Genomic DNA, 20407 nt, shown 5'->3' with positions numbered 1-20407 from the left:
TCACAATGTTGTGCCGACCCTCAAACCCTGCCTCCCATATAAGTCCCCACCTTAGATTCCTCCATATACCTGTCTAGTAGTCTCTTAAACTTCACTAGTGTATCTGCCTCCACCACTGACTCAGGCAGTGCATTCCATGCACCAACCACTCTCTGAGTAAAAAACCTTCCTCTAATATCCCCCTTGAACTTCCCACCCCTTACCTTAAAGCCATGTCCTCTTGTATTGAGCAGTGGTGCCCTGGGGAAGAGGCGCTGGCTATCCACTCTATCTATTCCTTTTATTATCTTGTACACCTCTATCATGTCTCCTCTCATCCTCCTTCTCTCTAAAGAGTAAAGCCCTAGCTCCCTTAATCTCTGATCATAATGCATACTTTCTAAACCAGGCAGCATCCTGGTAAATCTCCTCTGTACCCTTTCCAATGCTTCCACATCCTTCCTATAGTGAGGTGACCAGAACTGGACACAATACTCGAAGTGTGGCCTAACCAGAGTCTTATAGAGCTGCATCATTACATCGCGAATCTTAAACTCTATCCCTCAACTTATGAAGGCTAACACCCCATAAGCTTTCTTAACTACCCTATCCACCTGTGAGGCAACTTTCAGGGATCTGTGGACATGTACCCCGAGATCCCTCTGCTCCTCAACACTACCAAGTATCCTGCCATTTACTTTGTACTCTGCCTTGGAGTTTATCCTTCCAAAGTGTACCACCTCACACTTCTGCAGGTTGAACTCCATCTGCCACTTCTCAGCCCACTCCTGCATCCTATCAATGTCTCTCTGCAATCTTTGACATTCCTGTACACTATCTACAACACCACCAACCTTTGTGTCGTCTGCAAACTTGCCAACCCACCCTTCTACCCCGACATCCAGGTCGTTAATAAAAATCACGAAAAGTAGAGGTCCCAGAACAGATCCTTGTGGGACACCACTAGTCACAATCCTCCAATCTGAATGTACTCCCTCCACGACCACCCTCTGCCTTCTGCAGGCAAGCCAATTCTGAATCCACCCGGCCAAACTTCTCTGGATCCCATGCCTTCTAACTTTCTGAATAAGGCTACCGTGTGGAACCTTGTCAAGTGCCTTACTAAAATCTATATAGATCACATCCACTGCACTACCCTCATCTATATGCCTGGTCACCTCCTCAAAGAAGTCTATCAGGCTTGTTAGACACGATCTGCCCTTCACAAAGCCATGCTGACTGTCCCTGATCAGACCATGATTCGCTAAACGCCTATAGATCCTATCTCTAAGAATCTTTTCTAACAGCTTTCCCACCACAGACCTAAGGCTCACTGGTCTATAATTACCCCGAATATCCCTACTACCTTTTTTGAACAAGGGAACAACATTCGCCTCCCTCCAATCCTCTGGTACCATTCCCGTGGACAACGAGGACATAAAGATCCTAGCCAGAGGCTCAGCAATCTCTTCTCTCGCCTCGTGGAGCAGCCTGGGGAATATTCCGTCAGACCCCGGGAACTTATCTGTCCTAATGTATTTTAACAACTCCAACACCTCCTCTCCCTTAATATCAGCATGCTCCAGAACATCAACCTCACTCATATTGTCCTCACCATCATCAAGTTCCCTCTCATTGGTGAATACTGAAGAGAAGTATTCATTGAGGACCTCGCTCACTTCCACAGCCTCCAGGCACATCTTCCCACCTTTATCTCTAATCGGTCCTATCTTCACTCCTGTCATCCTTTTTTTCTTCACATACTCTTCAGCAATTGCCTGCCTGGCATCAGTGGTCACATAGCCAGGACTTGCGATATGCACCAGCTGCTCATACGACCATCCACCACCTGCTCCCATTACCCTGATCGGGGGCAAAGCAAGTGCTACACCCCACCCAAGGGTGACCTGCAGGCTGACAGAGGGAAGGAGCGCCTTACACCTTCTTTGGTAGAGACATATCTCCACCCCACCACCATATGATCCTGAGCACAACCCTATATATTCACTCCTTTCACTACTGGTGTGCAGTAGCTGAACTACAGTACTGTGCAAAAATCTTATGCACATTCTGGTCACCGAATTATAGGAAAGATGTCAATAAAATTGAAAGAGTACAGAGGAGGTTTACTAAAATGTTGCCTGGGTTTCATCTCCTAAGTTACAGAGAAAGGTTGAATAAGTTAGGTCTTTATTCTTTGGAGCGTAGAAGGTTGAGGGGGGACTTGATAGAGGTGTTTAAAATTATGAGGGGGATAGATAGAGTTGACGTGGATAGGCTTTTTCCATTGAGAGCGGGGGAGATTCAAACAAGAGGACATGAGTTGAGAGTTAAAGGGCAAAAGTTTAGGGGTAACATGAGGGGGAACTTCTTTACTCAGAGAGTGGTAGCTGTGTGGAACGAGCTTCCAGCAGAAGTGGTTGAGGCAGGTTCGATGTTGTCATTTAAAGTTCAATTGGATAGATATATGGACAGGAAAGGAATGGAGGGTTATGGGCTGAGTGCAGGTCGGTGGGACTAGGTGAGAGTAAGAGTTCGGCACGGACTAGAAGGGCCGAGATGGCCTGTTTCCGTGCTGTAATTGTTACAGTATATGGTTATATGGTTATATTTACACCCTGGCTCCATGTTGACAAATACGGTTCTGTGCAAACATCTTGGGCGCCTGAGCAACATATATGTGCCGGAGACTTTAGCACAGTTCTGTATTTACCATCTAAAACTGCACGGCTGATTTTGCAATCCCAAGTTTCTTTGGAAGTCAAAGATGAGGCATAAAACTTGTGGCCTAAGGCCATTTTATTAAGTGCTACATGAACAAGGAGGATGAACTGTAAATAAAGAAATCATGGTGGTTTTAGACAAAAACTTGCTCTGACTAAAAGAAGTAATAACATCCCAATAATAACAAATAACCTACAATATATCCAGATTCAAGTGACACTTGCTACAGACAAAGTAAGAAGCATCAACAACCAGCGCAGTCCAAAGATGTACCGGGTCAACCTGCAAGTGTCGCCACACTTCCGAGGCTAACGTAGCATGCCCACAACTTACTAACTCTTACTAACCTCTACGTCTTTGGACTGCGGGTGGAAACTGGGGCGCTCAGAAGAAGCCCACACTTTAACAGACAGTGACGGGATTTGAACGTCCATCACTGGCACCGCAAAGCGTCACGCGAGCCACTACACTATCGTGCCGCCCGTCAAACAGCCTCTCAAGCTCAAGTTCAAGTTTGTTGTCTTTGAACCGTATCCATGTATCGCACCAAACAAAACAACATTCCTCCAGACCAGTGCGCACAACACGGTACAGTTAAATGCCGCTGTGGTATCGGCTTCCTTCACCACCCCATGGCAGCTCGTTCCAGGCACCAAAAAAAGGCATCCGTTAGTCTTGCGAGACCATGGATCTGCGCCTGGAAGGCCTTCCCTCTCCAGGGTGCAGGCCTGGGCAAGGTTGTATGGAAGACCAGCAGTTGCCCATGCTGCAAGTCTCCCCCCTCCACGACACCGATGTTGTCCAAGGGAAGGGCATTAGGACCCATACAGCTTGGCACCGGTGTCGTCGCAGAGCGATGTGTGGTTAAGTGTCTTGCTCAAGGACACAACACACTGCCTCAGCCAAGGCTCGAACTCACCACCTTCAGATCGCTAGTCCAATGCCTTAACCACTTGGCCACGTGCTCACACTCCAGGCACCCTGCATCAGGTTTATTATCAGGGGCATACCTCATGAAATTTAGAACATAGAGCATCGAACATAAAAATCTACAGCACATTACAGGCCCTTCAGCCCACAATGTTGTGCCAACCGTGTAACCTACTCTAGAAGACTGCCTAAAATTTCCCTAGCCCATAGCCCTTTATTTTTCTAAGCTCCCTGTATTTACTTAAGGGGCTCTTAAAAGACCCTATTGTAAATTTGTTGTTATGCGACAACAGTACATTGTAACGTTATTTATTTATTTATTTGGCAATACAATGCAGAGTTGGCCCTTCCGGCCCTTCAAGCCACACCGCCCCAGCAACCCTCGACAACCCCCACTTAACCCTAACTTAATCACAGGACCATTTGAAATGACTAATTAACCTACCCAGTAGGTCTTTGAATGACGGCAGGAGACTGGAATATCCGTAGAAAACCACAAATTCCGTGGAGACTCCCTACGGAATGACGCCAGAATTTAACTCCAGGTTCCAGAATGCCCCGAGCTGCAATAGCATTGTGCTAACCACTACGCTACTGTGGCTCCCAATACATGATGGTGATAAAAATTATAAATTACAGTAAGTATATCTATATATAATGCATGTATGAATAATTAAACTAAATAAGCAGTGCAAAAAGAGAGGAGAGCAAAGTAAACAACAGGAAATCTGCAGATGCTGGAAATTCAAGCAACACACACAAAATGCTGGTGGAACACAGCAGGCCAAGCAGCATGTAAAGGAACATTGCAGGCCTTGCTATCTCTCACTATCTCTTCTTTCAGTTAGTCCTGACGAAGGGTCTCGGCCCGAAACGTCGACTGTACCTCTTCCTATAGATGCTGCCCGGGCTGCTGCGGAAAACAAAGTGGTAAGGTAGTATTCATAGGTTCAGTGTTCGTTCAGAAATTGGATGGCAGAGGGAGCGAAGCTGTTCTTGAAACGTTGAGTGTGTGTCTTCAAGCTCCTGCGCCTCCTTCTCGATGGTAGCAATGAGAAGAAGGCATGTCCTGGGATCCCTAATGGGGAGAAGGTCTAAACATCAGAGGAGCACACAGCCTTAGGAGTCCTCGTGCAAGGCTCCCAGGAGGTTAGTTTACAGGTTCAGTCTGTGGTAATTTTTGCATAGTAGGGGAATTAAGGGTTATGGGGAAAAGGGAGTCCATGGGCAGATCAGCCATGATCTTATTGAATGACAGAGTGGGCTCAACAGGCTAGATGGCCGACTCCTACTCTGGTTTCTTACGTTCTTATGGAAAGAAGCCAAGTGCAATGGTGGCACTTATTTCCGCCATGATACAATGGCAGAGCAGACTTGATGGGCTGAATGGCCTACTCCTGCTCCTATGTCTTATGGTCTTACTGATGGATGCCGGCTTCCTGAGGCATTCGTCCTTGATGCTGGGGAGGCTAGTGCCTGTGATAGAAATGGTTGTTTACAACTTTCTGCAGTTTTTTTTTTCCAATCCAGTGCAGTGGCCCCTCCAGATGGTCATGCAACCAGTCCACAGTACATCTGTAGAATCTGGGAGTGTATTTGGCGACATACCAAGTCTCCTCTAACTCCTCATGAAATATTCCCACCCTCCTGCCACCCACCGCTCTCTCTGTGTAAAATACTAGCTCCGCACATCTCCCTTAAATTTTTTCCCCCATCCCTTTAAACAAATGTCCTCTAGTATTTGACCTCTCTATCATGAGGAAAAAGAGTCTGACTGTCAACCCCATTCGTAATATGTTAAACTTCTATCAGGAGACAGAATTCTGGATTAAATTCAGAACAATCTCTCTCTCTCCTTGACGTCACACTTCCCTCTGAAAGACTCATTCCTGACACCAGCCCTGTATCATTCCATCCCCTTCTAACCTGTCAGGCTCCTGACGCAAGGCAGCATGTGATGTATCTGATCATGAATGATCAGCTTCAAACAATCATTAATAAACCCTTCCTTAAGACACTTCTGACAGCTCCATTTATAAATTTATCATCACCTCCTCGGTCATTAGTTTAAAAAGCTCGTTACTCATGTGTCAACATGTTACACCCTGATTGTGGTGCAGATGAGCCGCACGGAGAAACCGACTTGTCAAACGTCTGCTAATTGTCGGACAAGCAAACAGATACCAGAACCTGCTGCTGGCAATGGATTAGCGGCAGAAATGAGCTGCATCCGCTCAGACCCAGAATCGAGTTCATTACCACTGACATATGTCGTGAAGTGTGTCATTTTGCGGCAGCAGTACAGTGCAAGACATTAACAAATTAATATAGGGTATAATAAGAAATATAAAATTAAATGGTGCTAAATGAGAGCAAAAAATAGTTCATGGGCTGTTCAGAAATCTGGTGATGGAGTTGTGAATTGTAAAGTCAAATGTTGTGTACCCACCAAGCTAATGACTCCTAATCCCCTCTGCCTTCACAATGTCTGTGTCCCTCCATTCTCTGCACATTCGTGTGTCTGTCTAAGACCCTCTTAAACACCACTATGATATCTGCCTCCGCTGCCACCTTCGCACCAGCACCATATTCCAGGTGCCAATCATTCTCTGTGAAAAAAACCTTGCCCCACACATCTCCTTTGAACTTTCCACCTCTCACCTTAAATGCATACAATAGACAGTAGACAATAGACAATAGGTGCAGGAGTAGGCCGTTCGGCCCTTCGAGCCAGCACCGCCATTCACTGTGATCATGGCTGATCATCCACAATCAGTATTCATTTCCTGCCTTATCCCCATAACCTTTGATTCCGCTATCTTTAAGAGCTCTATCCATCTCTTTCTTGAAAGCATCCAGAGACTTGGCCTCCACAGCCTTCTGGGGCAGAGCATTCCATATATCCACCACTCTCTGGGTGAAAAAGTTTTTCCTCAACTCCGTTCTAAATGGCCTACCCCTTATTCTTAAACTGTGGCCTATGGTTTTGGACTCACCCATCAGCGGGAACATGCTTCCTGCCTCCAGCGTGTCCAATCCCTTAATAATCTTATATGTTTCAATAAGATGCCCTCTCAGCCTTCTAAATTCCAGAGTATACAAGCCCAGTCGCTCCAATCTTTTGACATATGACAGTCCGGCCATCCCGGGAATTAACCTTGTGAACCTACGCTGCACTCCCTCAATAGCAAGAATGTCCTTCCTCAAATTTGGAGACCAAAACTGCACACATACTCCAGGTGTGGTCTCACCAGGGCCCTGTACAGCTGCAGCATTTGACATTTCTACCATGTAGAAAGGATTCTGATTATCTTTACTTCACCCCTCCCCTTCTCCCGGTTTCACCTATCACCTTGTACTTCTTCCTCCCCCACCTTTTTGTTCTAACTTCTCATCTTTCTTCCAGTCCTGATGCAGGGTCTCGGCCCGAAACGTCGACTGTTTACTCTTTTCCGTAGGTGCTGCCTGGCCTGCTGAGTTCCTCCGGCATTGCATGCGTGTTGCTTTGGATTTCCAGCATCGGCAGATTTTCTCATCTTTGGGCTAAAACTGAATCAGAATCAGGTTTAATATCGGCAGCGTATGTTGTGAAACCTGTTGCCTTTTCAGCAGCACTACATTGCAATGCATAATAATAGAAAAAGCTTTATTATAGTAAGTATAAAACAGTTAAATTAAAGAAGTAGTGCAAAAATAGAAATAAAAAGTAGTGAGGTAGTGTTCATGGGTTCAAAGTTCATTCAGAAATCGATGGCGGAGGGGAAGAAGCTGTTTTTGAATCATTGGGTGTGTACCTTTATGCTTCTTAATGCCTTCCTGGTGGTAGCAATCCAAGTCTGTCCAAACTTTCCACATAGCTAATACTCTCTAATCCAGGCAACATCCTGGCGAACCTGCTATGCAACCTCCCCAAAGCCTCCACATCAATCCTGTAATGGGGCAACTAGAACTGCACACAATACTCCCAATGTGGCATAAGCAATGCTTTATACAGCTGCAACATGACTATCTGACCCTTACACTCAATACCCTGACCATCAAGGTAATTATACCAAACATCTACTTTCCCGCGCTTTCCATTCACATTGCCATTTTCAGGGAACTGTGGATTTGAACCCCAAGACACCCCTGTCCCTCAGTGCTCTTAAGGGTCCTCCCGTTCACTGTGTATGTTGGCCATTCAATTTTAAATGAGTTCCCAAAGCCCCGAATGATGCTGTATCCTTCACCCGAAACATGGTGAGTTCCACCACAACTGCACCCCCACTTTCGGGACTTCTCCTTGCATCCCTCCCCTCCCCCCCATTAACCCACTAACCCCTCCTCTACAGCCCCATCTAATCATCTGTGATCTTGGCCACCTCAGTGTGACGTAGAAGATAGAACATTACAGTCCGTAAGACCATAAGGTATAGGAGCAGAATTAGGCCATTTGGCCCATCGAGTCTGCTCCACCATTTCCAACATCGCTGCCTCTCTCCCAGACGAGCTAAACCCTTTTCACACTCGATTCGATGTTGCCAACACTGAGCCCCTGAGGAGACCGGCAGCTGATGCGACCGGCACCTTGGTCATCTCTGAGGCCAAGGTACGCAGGCGTTTCCAATAAGTGGACAGTCGCAAGGCCGCGGGACCGGACAGCACTCCAGGGCGGGTATACAAGGTGTGCGCGACTGGCAGGTGTGTTTACAGACATTTTTAATCTCTCCCTCTCCCAGTGAAGAGTGCCCTCCTGCTTCAAAATATCCACCATTGTCCCTGTACCTAAAAAGACCAAGGTAACGTGTCTGAATGACTGTCACACTCACCTCAATAATAAGCAAATGCTTTGAGAGGCCGGTCAAGGACTACATCTGCAGTATGCTACCACCCCCACACTGGACCCCCTACAATTCGCCTACCGACACAACCGATTGACAGATGACGCAATAGCCACAGCTCTACACACCATCCTTACACACCTGGAGAAGGAATGCTTATGGGAGAATGCTGTTCTTGGATTACGGTTCAGCATTTAATACCATAATTCCCTCCAGACTCGACAAGAAGCTCAGAGACCTTGGCCTTCACCCTGCCTTGTGTAGCTGGATCCTGAAATTCCTGTCAGATCGCCGGCAGATGGTAAGAGTGGGCTCCCTCACCTCTGCCCTTCTGACCCTCAACACAGGTGCCCCCCAGGGCTGTGTACTAAGCCCCTTCCTTAACTCTCTGTATACCGATGACTGAGTCACCAACCATAGCTCCAATCTGCTAATTAAATTTGTTGATGACACTACACTGATTGGCCTAATCTCAAATAATAATGAGGCAGCCTACAGAAAAGAAGTCATCACTCTGACACAGTGATGTCAAGAAAGCAACCTCTTCCTCAACGTCACAAAAACAAAGGAGCTGGTTGTGGACTACAGGAGGAATGGAAACAGACTAACCCCTATTGACATCAATGGATCTGGGGTTAAGAGGGTGAACAGCTTTAAATTTCTTGGCATGAACTTCACCAAGGATCTCACATGGTCTGTACATACCGGCTGTGTGGTGAAAAAGGCACAACAGCGCCTTTTGCACCTCAGACGGTTGAGGAAGTTTGGTATGGGCCCCCCAGATCCTAAGGACTTTCTACAGGGCACAATTGAGAGCATCCTGACTGGGCTGCATCACTGCCTGGTACGGGAACTGTACTTCTCTCAATTGCAGGACTCTGCAGAGGGTGGTGCGGACAGCCCAGTGCATCTGTAGTTGTGAACTTCCCATGATTCAGGACATTAACAAAGACAGGTGTGAAAAAAGAGCCCAAAGGATCATTGGGGACCCAAGTCACCCCAAACACAAACTGTTCCAGCTGCTACCATCCAGGAAACGATACCAGAGCATTAAAAGGCAGGACCAACAGGCTCTGGGATAGCTTCTTCCACCAGGCCGTCAGACTGCATAACTCATGCTGATACAACTGTATTTCTATGTTATATTGGACTATCCTGTTGTACATACTATTTATTATAAATTACTATAAATTGCACATTCAGGCAGATATATAACGTAAAGATTTTTACTCCTCGTATATGAAAGATGTAAGTAATAAAATCAATTCAATTCAATTCAAATCAATTCATCATGGCTGATCCATTTTCCCTCTCAGCCCAGTCTCCTGTCTTCTCTCCATATCCCTTTAAGAATCAAGAATCTATCAATCTCTGCCTTAAATATACCCAATGACTTGGCCCCACAGCCACCTGTGGCAATGAATTTCCACAGATTCACCATTCTCTGACTGAAGAAAATTCCTCCTCATGTCCATTCTGAAAGGACACCCCTCTATTCTGATGCTGTGTCCTCCGGCCTTGGACTCTCCCACCATAGGAAATATCCTCTCCACATCCACTCTATCAAGGCCTCTCCACCTTCGATAGGTTTCAATGAGATCGCCCCTCATTCTTCTAAATTCCAGTGAATACAGGCCCAGGGCCATCAAACACTCCTCGTATGACAAGCTTTTCACTCCCAGGATCATTTTTGTGAACCTCCTTTGAACTCGCGAATGTCAGCACAACCTTTCTTAGATAAGGTGCCCACAATTGCTCACAATACTCCAAGTAAGGCCTCACCAGTGCTTTATAAAGCCTCAACATTATGTCCTTGATTTTATATTCTAGGTCCTTAAACCCACAATGTTGTGCCAATCTTTTACGTTATCTAAATTAATCTAGCCTTTCCATCCCACACAGCCCTCCATTACTCTGTCACCCATGTGTCTATTTAAGGGTCTCTCAATTGTCCCTAATGTATCTGCCTCTGGCACTATCTCTGGCAGCATGTCTGACACACCCACCACTCCCTTTGTAAAAAGATTTTCTCTGATATTCCCTCCTCTACTTTCCTCCAAACACCTTAAAATTACGTCCCCTCGCGCTAGCCATTTCCATCTTGGGGGAAAAGTCTCTATGCATTTGATCTATGGCGCTTATCATTTTGTACACTTCTATCAAGTCATCACTTATCCTCCTTCTCTCCAAAAACAAAAGTTCTTGCTTACTCAACCTACCCTCATAAGACATGCTCTCTGATCCAGGCAGCATCCTGGTAAATCTCCTCTGTGCTCTCTCTAAAGTTTCCATCATTCCTATAATGACCACTACATGAAATTCCCATTCCTTGGATCTGACAGAACTAGATCATGCTGTGTTGGCTCAGTTTCCTTTTGCATTGGGCAGAGATGAAGATGGTGCGGACAAATACCAGCCTACACCGGTGGAGAGCTAAGTTCAAAATTCAAAGTAAATGTATTTATCAAAGCACATATATGTCACCATATACAACCCTGAGATTATTTTTTTCCTGTGGGCATACTCAGCAAATCTATAGAATAATAACTATAACAGGATCAATGAAAAATCAACCAGTGTGCAAAAGCTAACAAGCTGTGCAAATGCAAATTTAAATAAATATCAATAAATAACAAGAAGATGAGATAACAAGATAAAGTGAGATCATTGGTTGTGGGAACATCTCAATGGATGGGCAAGTGACTGTAGTTATTCGAGAGCCTGATTGTTGTGGGGTAGTAACTGATCTTGAACTTGGTGGTGGAAGTCCATTCATGCCGCATTGCACTTCCATCCATGGGCCTGCAGGGCAAGTTGTCATTGGGTGGGGAAAACCACAACTGATCATCAAAAACAACACACACAAAATGCAGGTCAGGCAGCATCTATAGAGAGGAATAAACAGTCAACGTATCGGGCCAAGACCCTTCATCAGGACTGGAAAGGAAGGGGGAAGAGCCGGAATAAGAAGGTGGGGGAAGGAGAAGAGTACAAGCCGGCAGATGACAGAGTAAGACCAGGAGAGAGGAAAGGTGGGTGGGTGGGTGGGAGAGGGGAGGTGAAGTAAGAAGCTGGGGTAAGAAGTAAAGGAAAGGAAGAGGGTGTCTGATATGAGAGGACGGTGGACCATGGAATACAGGGAAGGGAGAGGGACACCAGAGGCAGGTGAGAAGAAGAAAATGGGTGAGAGGGGAATCACAATGGTGAGTGTAAATAGAGAGAAGGAGAGAGGGGTGGAAATTACCGGAAGTTGGTGAGATCAATGTTCATGCCATCTGGTAGAAGGCTGTTCAGATGGAATACAAGGTGTTTTTCCTCCATCTGAGTGCAGCCTCATTGTGGCAGTAAAGGAGGCCGTGGACTGAAAAGACCTTGACCACTCCACAGAAAGACCAGTCACTAGACATTACCGATATGCCATTCCTTTGCCTCGTAGACACCCTGTTCCGGAGCCTGGGTCTTGGGGCTGTGGTTGGCCTCACTGTCGCTGCTCTCCTGCTAATCCTGGTCATAGCAGACATCAGCTGCTTCTTCACAAAGCAGTGTGGCGTGCTGATGTGCATCGCCACAAGGATCTGTGGGAAAAAGAACGGCTCGAGCACCAAGGTCAAGGAGGCAGAAGAAGGCAAAGCGGCCTATTTGTAAGTAAAGGTTTTTGGGTATCGAGTCCTTGCTGGCCTCTGGAGAGGCATATGGTGGAGCAAAGGATTAGAGGCCTGATGGTGGCCCGTCTTGGGATGGGGCCTATCTGTGTGTGTGAAAGGTTGGAGAAGGGCTTGTTTTGCTGTGGTTCTTGCTGCTGCTGCTCTGACTAACATTGTGGACATGCTATATTGTCAACAGACTGTGTGGCAACTCCTGCGGGCTGCCCCCAGCACATCACTAGGTGTGTTGGTTGTTGATATGAATCAACACATTTCACTGTAAATGTGTCAGTGTGCATGTGATAAATAAATCTGAATCTGAATCTTCTGAACCTGAACTTGAATCTGAATCTGAACCTGAATCTGAACCTAAATCTAAATCGGAATCAAAATCTGAACCTGAATCTGAATCTGAATCGTAATATCAGAGCAACACACACAAAACACTGGAGGAACTCAGCAGGTTAGGGAGCATCTATGCAGAGGAATAAAAAGTTGATGTTTTGGGCCAAGACCCTTCTTCAAGACTGGAAAGGAAGGGGGAAGATACCAGAATGAAAAAGTGGGAGGAAGGGAGGAGGACTAGCTAGAAAGAGATAGGTGAAACCAGATGGGTGGGAAAGTTGGAGTCAGGGTGCCCAGGTGAAGAGGGAGGCTTAACCATCAGGAACCTTATTGATGAGTGTCCACTTTTAGGGTCTTGGGGGAAAGGAGGGAGTCCCTATATCGAAGTATAGAAAGAAGGGTGTCTCATCGAGGGAAGAGAAAGTCACACCCAAGGGAAGAGAGAACTTACATCGTCAGAGTCCTGAGAGAAGGGGATGGCATCGTCATTGTGGCTATCCCTCAAGGTCGAAGATGATGGTCTTTGTTCCGTACAGAGCAAAGACGCCTGTGTGTGTATTTGTTTAACGTGTACTTGATGTTGCACTCCAAGAAGCACACGATACTTCACAAATCAACCAACTGATTCCAGTGGCATGGAAACCACGACGATTGGAGCTGATGGATTTGTTGCAGCCTTCATCCGCCTTCACAGCCGTTGAGTTCGAAGTAACTTCATCTGCCTGTTCCACCGTTGAGGTCTTGGTTGGATTGTTCTTTGTCAGGGACCTCACCCTCGACCTTACCGCCATGGGTGACCCTACCAGGAGCATAGCTCCAGACAATCACAGGACCACACGAGCTTCTCCACCACGACAAGGTGACAATCCACGGAGAAGAGAAGGGGATGTACAGCCATGAGGAAACAAAATCTGCCAGACAGGTCCTTGTAAACGTTTGGACAGGGTTTATCGATAGGAGAGGTTTCAAAAGGTAAAGTTTAATAGAAGCAGGTAAATGGGACCATCTCAGGATAGGAAATTTAGACTGAAGGTAATTCACCGTCATCGGGTTGAGCAACTTCCTCCTCAAGAGCCATGAGGTAATTTACAACTCTGTAAAACTCTGGTTAGCCCACACTTGGAGTGTTGTGATCAGTTCTGGTCGCCTCATTATAGGAAGGATGCGGAATTCTTAGAGAGTGGGCAGAGGAGAGTTGCTTGAATGAGAGAGCATGTGATATGAGGATAGGTTGAGCGAGCTAGGGCTTTTCTCTTTGAGACATCTTGATAGAGGGATGATAAGAGGCACGGATAGAGTGGACAGCCAGTGCCTTTATCTCAGGCTGGCAATGGCTAATACAAGAGGACATAACTTTGAAGGTGATTGGAGAAAAGTATAGGGGAGATGCCAGAGGTACATTCTTTTAGACTGAGAATAGTAAGTGTGTTAAAGGTTACAAGGAAACAACAGGATTAAGACGGATCGTAAATCAGCCATGGTGGAATAGTGGAGCAGATGGCCTAAAATGGCCTCATTCTGCTCCAATGTCTTTTGGTCCAAGTCAGAGATTCCCAAGCATTTGTACTCCATGGACCAATACTATTAAACAAAGCATCCATGGATCCCAGATTGAGATCCCCTGGTCGAAGTGCATGTGTGGCAGTACTAGGGGCGATGGTAGAGGCAGATGCACTAGGGGCATTTCCATGGGCCCCTGGTCGCAGTGCTGGGGGCAATGGTAGTGGCAGATGAACTAGGGGTGATGGTAAAGGCAGATGCACCAGGAATATTTAACAGACTTTTAGATAGGCACTTTGATTAATGAAGAATGGAGTGTTATGTAGGAGGAAAGATTTTGATTCATCCTGGACAGAGTTAAAAGGTCAGCACAACATTGTGGGCCGAAGAGCCATACTGTGCTGTACTGTTCCATGTTCTACAGATGTTCATCTCAGCTTTACAGGGACATAGGATGCCTTTATGCTGAGGCTGTACTCGGGGACACTGAGAGGGTGGGAGAGAGGCGCCTTCCTGACTTGCTGGAGTCCTTCTTGTGTAGGTGGTATTGGGAAGATGTTGCAGGCCATGATGAAGGATGGCAAGATACTTCCCACCCTGGATGACATGGTGGTGTGTGGTGTTCCCTACTGTTTTAACTCTTATGATTGCTCTCCATTCTACCTCCCCAGAAAGGATGGATCAAAGGAGCCAATAGTGGAGATGAGGACGGAAGATGAACCAATCACAAACCACGATGGGAGCTCGGCAAATGAACCAAACGAGACCACCCCCCTCACAGAGCCCGAGTGAGTCTGATCGACACAGCCCCTCTCTTTCTCCCAGGACAGTGGTGGGAGTAGGGTGATTGTAAGACAAGGCAATGGGAGCACCCCCTGTGTCTTGGCCATTCCTAATGCCTCAGTGTTTATACCATCTGGTGAGGTATAGAATCGGCCTCCATTCTCCCTGTTCATTCATTTTCATTTGCCTGTTATGCCACTGGCATTTAATGCAGCAATGAAAGTCCTCCAATCTCTGTCTGGCCATACCATCGCACTCACATACAGAAGGATTCTTCTATAACAATCCTGTTACTGTAACAATTTTTTTTACCAGACAGGCTTGTTAGCCCTGAGCTGAACCCCTGAACCTGGAGGACCGGTGGACCACTCTTAGTCTGACCTTTACCCTTTGACCTGTCTGGCATGGGTGACCATACCAGGAGCCAAAACACAAGACCCTGACCCTAACCAACATAACTTTCCAGGTCTTTGAGGCTCGGAAGCCTACAAACTTGATTTTTAATAGATTTTTGCATAGTAGCGGAATTAAGGGTTATGGAGGAAAGGCGGGTTGGTGGAGATGAGTTCTTGGTCAGATCAGCCATGATCTTATTGAATGGCCGAGGAGGCTCGACAGGCCCGATGGCCTACTCCTACTCCTGCTCCTACTTCTTATGTTCTTGTGTACAAACCCTATGACAAACTTGTGGTCCTCTTGGAGGAATGTTAGAGGAATGAAATTGGATCTCTTTCAGTGAGACACTATTCTCAGCAAGCCATGCATTGTTGATGTTGAGGTTTCCTTGGGCTGGTGCTAATCCCACCCCACCACTGAGCACATTTACAAGAAAGCAGCATCTATCATCAGGGTCTCCCCACTATCGAAGCCACGCTCTCTCTTCACTACTATCGAGCCTTAGGTCCCATATCACTATAGGGCAATAACTGTACAGGAATAATGTTAAAGTGATCAGAGGAAAGTAAAGAGGGGGATTTTTCTTAACACAGAGAGTGGTGAGTGCGTGGAATGCACAGCCAGCGATGGCAGTAGAGGCGAATCATTAGGGACATGCCGAGACTCTTCGATAGGCACGTGGATGAAAGCAAAATGGAGGGCCATGTGGGAGGGAAGGGTTAAATTGATCTTGGAAAAGGTCAACACGACACTGGGGGCTGAAGGCCTGTATTGTCCTGTGCTCTGAGCATCAATTACACAAGGGAAGTTAAAATTAGAACTTTTACAAAGTTAATCGGAGTGCAAAGTGGTTATAGTGTAGTGTGATTAGGGCAGTGAAAGCTGGTTCAAGAACCGAGTGGTTGAAGGGAAGTAGCTGTTCTCAAACATGGTATGGGAGTTTAGGTTTCTGTACCTCTTGCCTGATGGTAGCTGTGAGAAGATGGCTTGGTCCAGACAAGTAGGATCATTGATGATGGATGTCCCCTTCCTGAGGCAGCGCTGCATGTCGATTGCCCTAATGGTGGAGAGGCATGTGCGTGTGATGTATTGGGCCAAGACAACTACTCTCTGCAGCTTCTTATGTTCCTGCATTAATGGGAATGTAGGTTACAAGAAAAGCAAGGGGGAGAAAAGGACTGTCCTGTAATCTGGCATAGATTCAATTTGCCAAATGGCCTCTTTCTCTGTTGTAATGAAATATTAGAACCCAGCTGTGGTAATCCCATTGACTCTTGTGGGAAGTTGGTTAAGTCCGTTGTTAAGCCTGATTTATACTTGTGCGTACAGGCTACGCAGTAGCCTACGCCATTGGCCTGATTTATACTTCTGTGTAGCCCTACGCCGTAGCGAGCATATGTAGTTGTGTCTGCGTCGCTCTGCAATTCACCGCCAAAACGCTAGTTGGTGGTGGGGTTTCCATGCCACTGTTGTTGAGTTTCTTCATGAGAAACATGGACGAGGAAATGCATTTCAAATATTTTCGGATGTCGGCAGGTAGATTTGAGGATTTGGTTCATCGTCTCCAACCATTTATTTCGCATCAGTGTACAGACATGGCGGAGAACAGCAACCGGAAATGTGATGCTACCAAGTGGACCAATCACAGTTGTTGCGGTCTGCGTCGCCACGACGCGTGAGTTACTTTTTTGGGGAGGTGCACGTCACCCTTCGGCGTAGGGTACATGTACCCTTCTGCGTACATTTGACGCAGAAGTATAAATTGGGCTTTAGGGATAAACTTCACCAATTGCCTGGCAGTTCACATCACTATTCTCACGGTCTCTGTTTTCACAGGAAGTTACCTTTAAAGGAAGGAAATGGCAAAGAATCCTTGAGTCCAGAAAACATGGAAGAGGCGGTGCCTAATGACGTCATCCAGCCGAAAGAAGACTGCACCAAAGCATGATGGGAAGAACTCTGCCCAAGAAACAGGCAAAGCACCGTTAACCTTGCAACCAATACTTGTAGGAAGGGGAATCCATATTTGTGAGGTCGAGACATTAGAATGGCTTTGGAAACGTTCCTAAGTTGCATTATCAGTAATACAAGAAATCAAAATTTGTCCTCATTTTTCTGGAAGGATTTTTGGAAAAAAAATATTTCTGTCTTAATTTTCCCCCTTTTGCTGTTAAGAAAATTTTAAAAAAGTGTAACTTGTAAATGATATTGTGGAGTTAAAGTTAAAAACAATCTTTATATTGCTCTTTATCTATGTAAATATATATACATATATTATATAGCAGACAAAACAATCAGTCTGTTGTTTCCCAGTCAGTGAGGTATTTTATCTATTCTTGTAACGCAGGAGAATGCGACCTTATTCCTTGTGTGACCATCTTTTCTTTCTTTCAGTTATCTGAGATGGAGGAGGATATTGTCATCAGATAGTTAGCTTTGGACAATTCAATACAGATAGGATTGGTGATCAATATCACCAAAAACTTCTTTTTAGTTCTCAGTTACCACACACCTGCGCCTTCATGTTCTCTCCTCTGGGGTTTCTTGGAACCTGTTAATCACCTTACCAATCAAGCCATCCCCACCCACCCTTGGCCTGTCACCCTCTCCACAAAGCTTCTCAGATATCAGACCAATCTCTTTTCACGTAGCTAACTGTCTTGTTGTGTGCGGACACCAGGAGAAAACTGTTTACGGACCATAATGGACTTCTGGTTTCACCTGTAAAATTAATTTCTGCACATTACACACACACACAAACACACATCCTCTCTCTTTCTCTACCACCACCCCCAAGGAGGGAGTTATTGGTTTAGCCAATTGAGAAAGCTATTAGCCCAGCCACAAAGAGTGAGAGAGTCATTGGTTTAGCCAACAGAGAGTCATTGGCCCAACCAACAGAGAGGGCCACTGGCCCAGATGCACAGAGAGGAGAAATTAGAGAACATATTCAGGAACATCAGTGTGGAACAGTGCTCTATTAGCTGCATCATTCTACATTCTTGCGAAACTGCATCATAATTTACCGTCAAGTGACAAAAACTTTGCTTTTTGTCTTTGTGTCAATTTGAAGCTGGATAGTTGGAGACGGGAGTGTAGAGGTAATCAAAAGAAACACACAGGCCATACTTAACACCCAACCCAGCACTCACAGAGGACAGCCCCATCTTAGTGATTGCCCCCAAAGTTTCCCTTCCCTGAAATATCTCTAGCGCCCCCTGATAAGGATACTTGTCAGTTCAGCAGCAGTAAATGGTCTGATTCCTGGCCACTGCACTGCTATGCCCCTTGCAATTTGAAGAGCATCCGGCCACCATTTTGTGACTGAACTCCTCCGCCCTCCTCGGTCGGTTCCCTGTTGCCCCCACACTGCAGGTGGTCCTCAGCTGTAACTCTACTTAGTATAGTTTTGTGATTTATTTCTTCAGATGTCTGGATTTTTTTTAACCTCGCTATAAAAAAGCATTGCTCCTTTTTCTCAAAAAGAACAGTTTGTGATGAGGATGTAAAGTCTTCCTCTCAATGGGTGTTACCGTTTGACCATATTTGGTGCTATTGTTGTGTGGCTTGTTGTGTGGTTTCTATTGGGAAGGGTCTATCAGGACCACAAGGGAGACCACCCCTGGGATATGAATCAGGCCAACCATTGACTAGGGAGTATTTCTAGAGTTAAATGCAAGAAGGGAAAATTCCACATGTGATTTGAGATATCTGTGCTCTCCTCAAAAAAGGGACATACATTTCGTTCAAGGGAAGCTGACGGGAGCCCGCACTAGGGGTGAATTGACCCCATTTCTGCTGTCCGTCATTAACCTCACTGCATCTTCCATCCAGTTCGGTGGCCAATGAATCTCGGGGTGCCTCCCACTCATTAGGAAAGGTTCACTCCAAGAGGAGGCAAAATCTTACAGGAACCAGCTTTTTTTGCAGGGGTGGGGGGAGGGAAGAGCCTGTTCTCGTTTACTGCCAGCCTCATCAAATCAATGTGCAATGGGAATAGGGGAAGGAATAGACATAGAGAGTGGGGAAGGGTTTTCAGCTGAGGCAAGTCAGACAGGGCCCCTAAAGTGCCCAGGAATGGCAGTCCAAGTGGCCTATTTCTGTGCCATTTCCCTGATGGTGTGATGTCTGAATCTGATCTCCACTGGTTGTACTTCACATACCCTCCCCTTCCAAAATTCGCTCCCCAATATTGGATTTTACCCTTCCCATTCTTGGGCTCTTCCTGACCAACTATCCTTGAGAGATCCATCACTCAAGCCCCCTCTCCTCCATTCAGGTGGAACTTTTTTGCCCTTGTCTTCGCAAGCAGAACGAAGCTCCAGACGTCGTTCCTCGTTTCCAACGCAGGTCTCCCCTCCCTCGCACCACACAGCCATCTCTCGGAGGGAGCGCAGAGAGGCAGCAGGTGGAAAGAGCAAAGGTGACAGATTGGTGCACTGTCCTATTCCTCCCAGAACGAAGAGGCAGAGGAGGAGCAGATGGGGTAAACTGAAATTCTTCCTGTCTATATTTTCCCTGTTGGAAGCCATTCTCCACCAGTTATACCTGGGCACCTTCTTAAAGGTGGTTGGGTGAAGGGAGTGACATCACTGGAGAAGGCATAATCCTCTTAAAGGGGAAGTTTACTTACTGGGGCACAGGCCGCTGACAGCAGCTTGCCAAAGAACTCTGTCCTGGGCTAGTCTTTCCAGTGTAGGCCATTTTCTTGGTCAGGTCTTTCTTCTTCCAGGGATGAGAACTTTGGAGCTTCCGTGGCCGTTTCTGTAACTCTGGGTTTTTATGGGATCTGGTTGCTAGACTCATGCCTAACCCTCCTCCCTTCACAGCCGGGCTTGGCAGACTTCTTAAAGGGGAAAACTTAAGTATAATCAAGTCTGAAATTCCCTTTAAGACCCTTATTTTTCTGAATTTCTATCCAAAAGCTGGAAGTTTGATTCCTTGAACCCACCTCTCTGGGGATAATTTGGACATACAAATCCCTCATATTTGGACACTTCAGTTCTCTACACGACTCTCGACATTGAGCTCAGGGTCCTGACAACACGGTTGTTAAAAAAAGAAAATTCTGAACCCGCTGTACCTGGGAACAATGTGACTTTTCGCAATCGGTACGTTTGGTGGGATTGTTCTCGGGTCTGTGTCTGTACTCCAAAGCTACTGTTGTATATGTGTCTGAGGAAGCTGTGACTGGTCGGTAGCCAGACTGCAGATGTGACACCGTGTACAGATGTGCAAGTTATCACTCACCCCCTGTGTCTTTTCTAATTAAACGCCATGTGTGCA

At 46.2% G+C, this 20407-nt stretch overlaps 1 protein-coding gene across 1 annotated transcript in view; it reads left to right on the top strand.

Annotated features, from left to right (window-relative positions):
* The window catches only part of LOC140199703 (neural cell adhesion molecule 2-like), a 431176-nt gene extending 414022 nt beyond the window's left edge, over positions 1-17154 (top strand). Inside the window, exons 16-18 of the mRNA XM_072262182.1 lie at positions 11890-12094; positions 14614-14730; positions 16958-17154. Coding sequence (XP_072118283.1) covers positions 11890-12094; positions 14614-14730; positions 16958-17069 — 434 coding nt within the window. The 3' untranslated portion in view covers positions 17070-17154. The remainder of the gene's footprint in view (positions 1-11889; positions 12095-14613; positions 14731-16957) is intronic.
* The last annotated feature ends 3253 nt before the right edge of the window (positions 17155-20407 follow it).

This window comes from Mobula birostris, chromosome 6 (assembly GCF_030028105.1).
Source record: "Mobula birostris isolate sMobBir1 chromosome 6, sMobBir1.hap1, whole genome shotgun sequence".
Classification (NCBI taxonomy): Eukaryota; Metazoa; Chordata; class Chondrichthyes; order Myliobatiformes; family Myliobatidae; genus Mobula; species Mobula birostris.
This window is presented reverse-complemented; position numbering and strand designations above follow the sequence as displayed.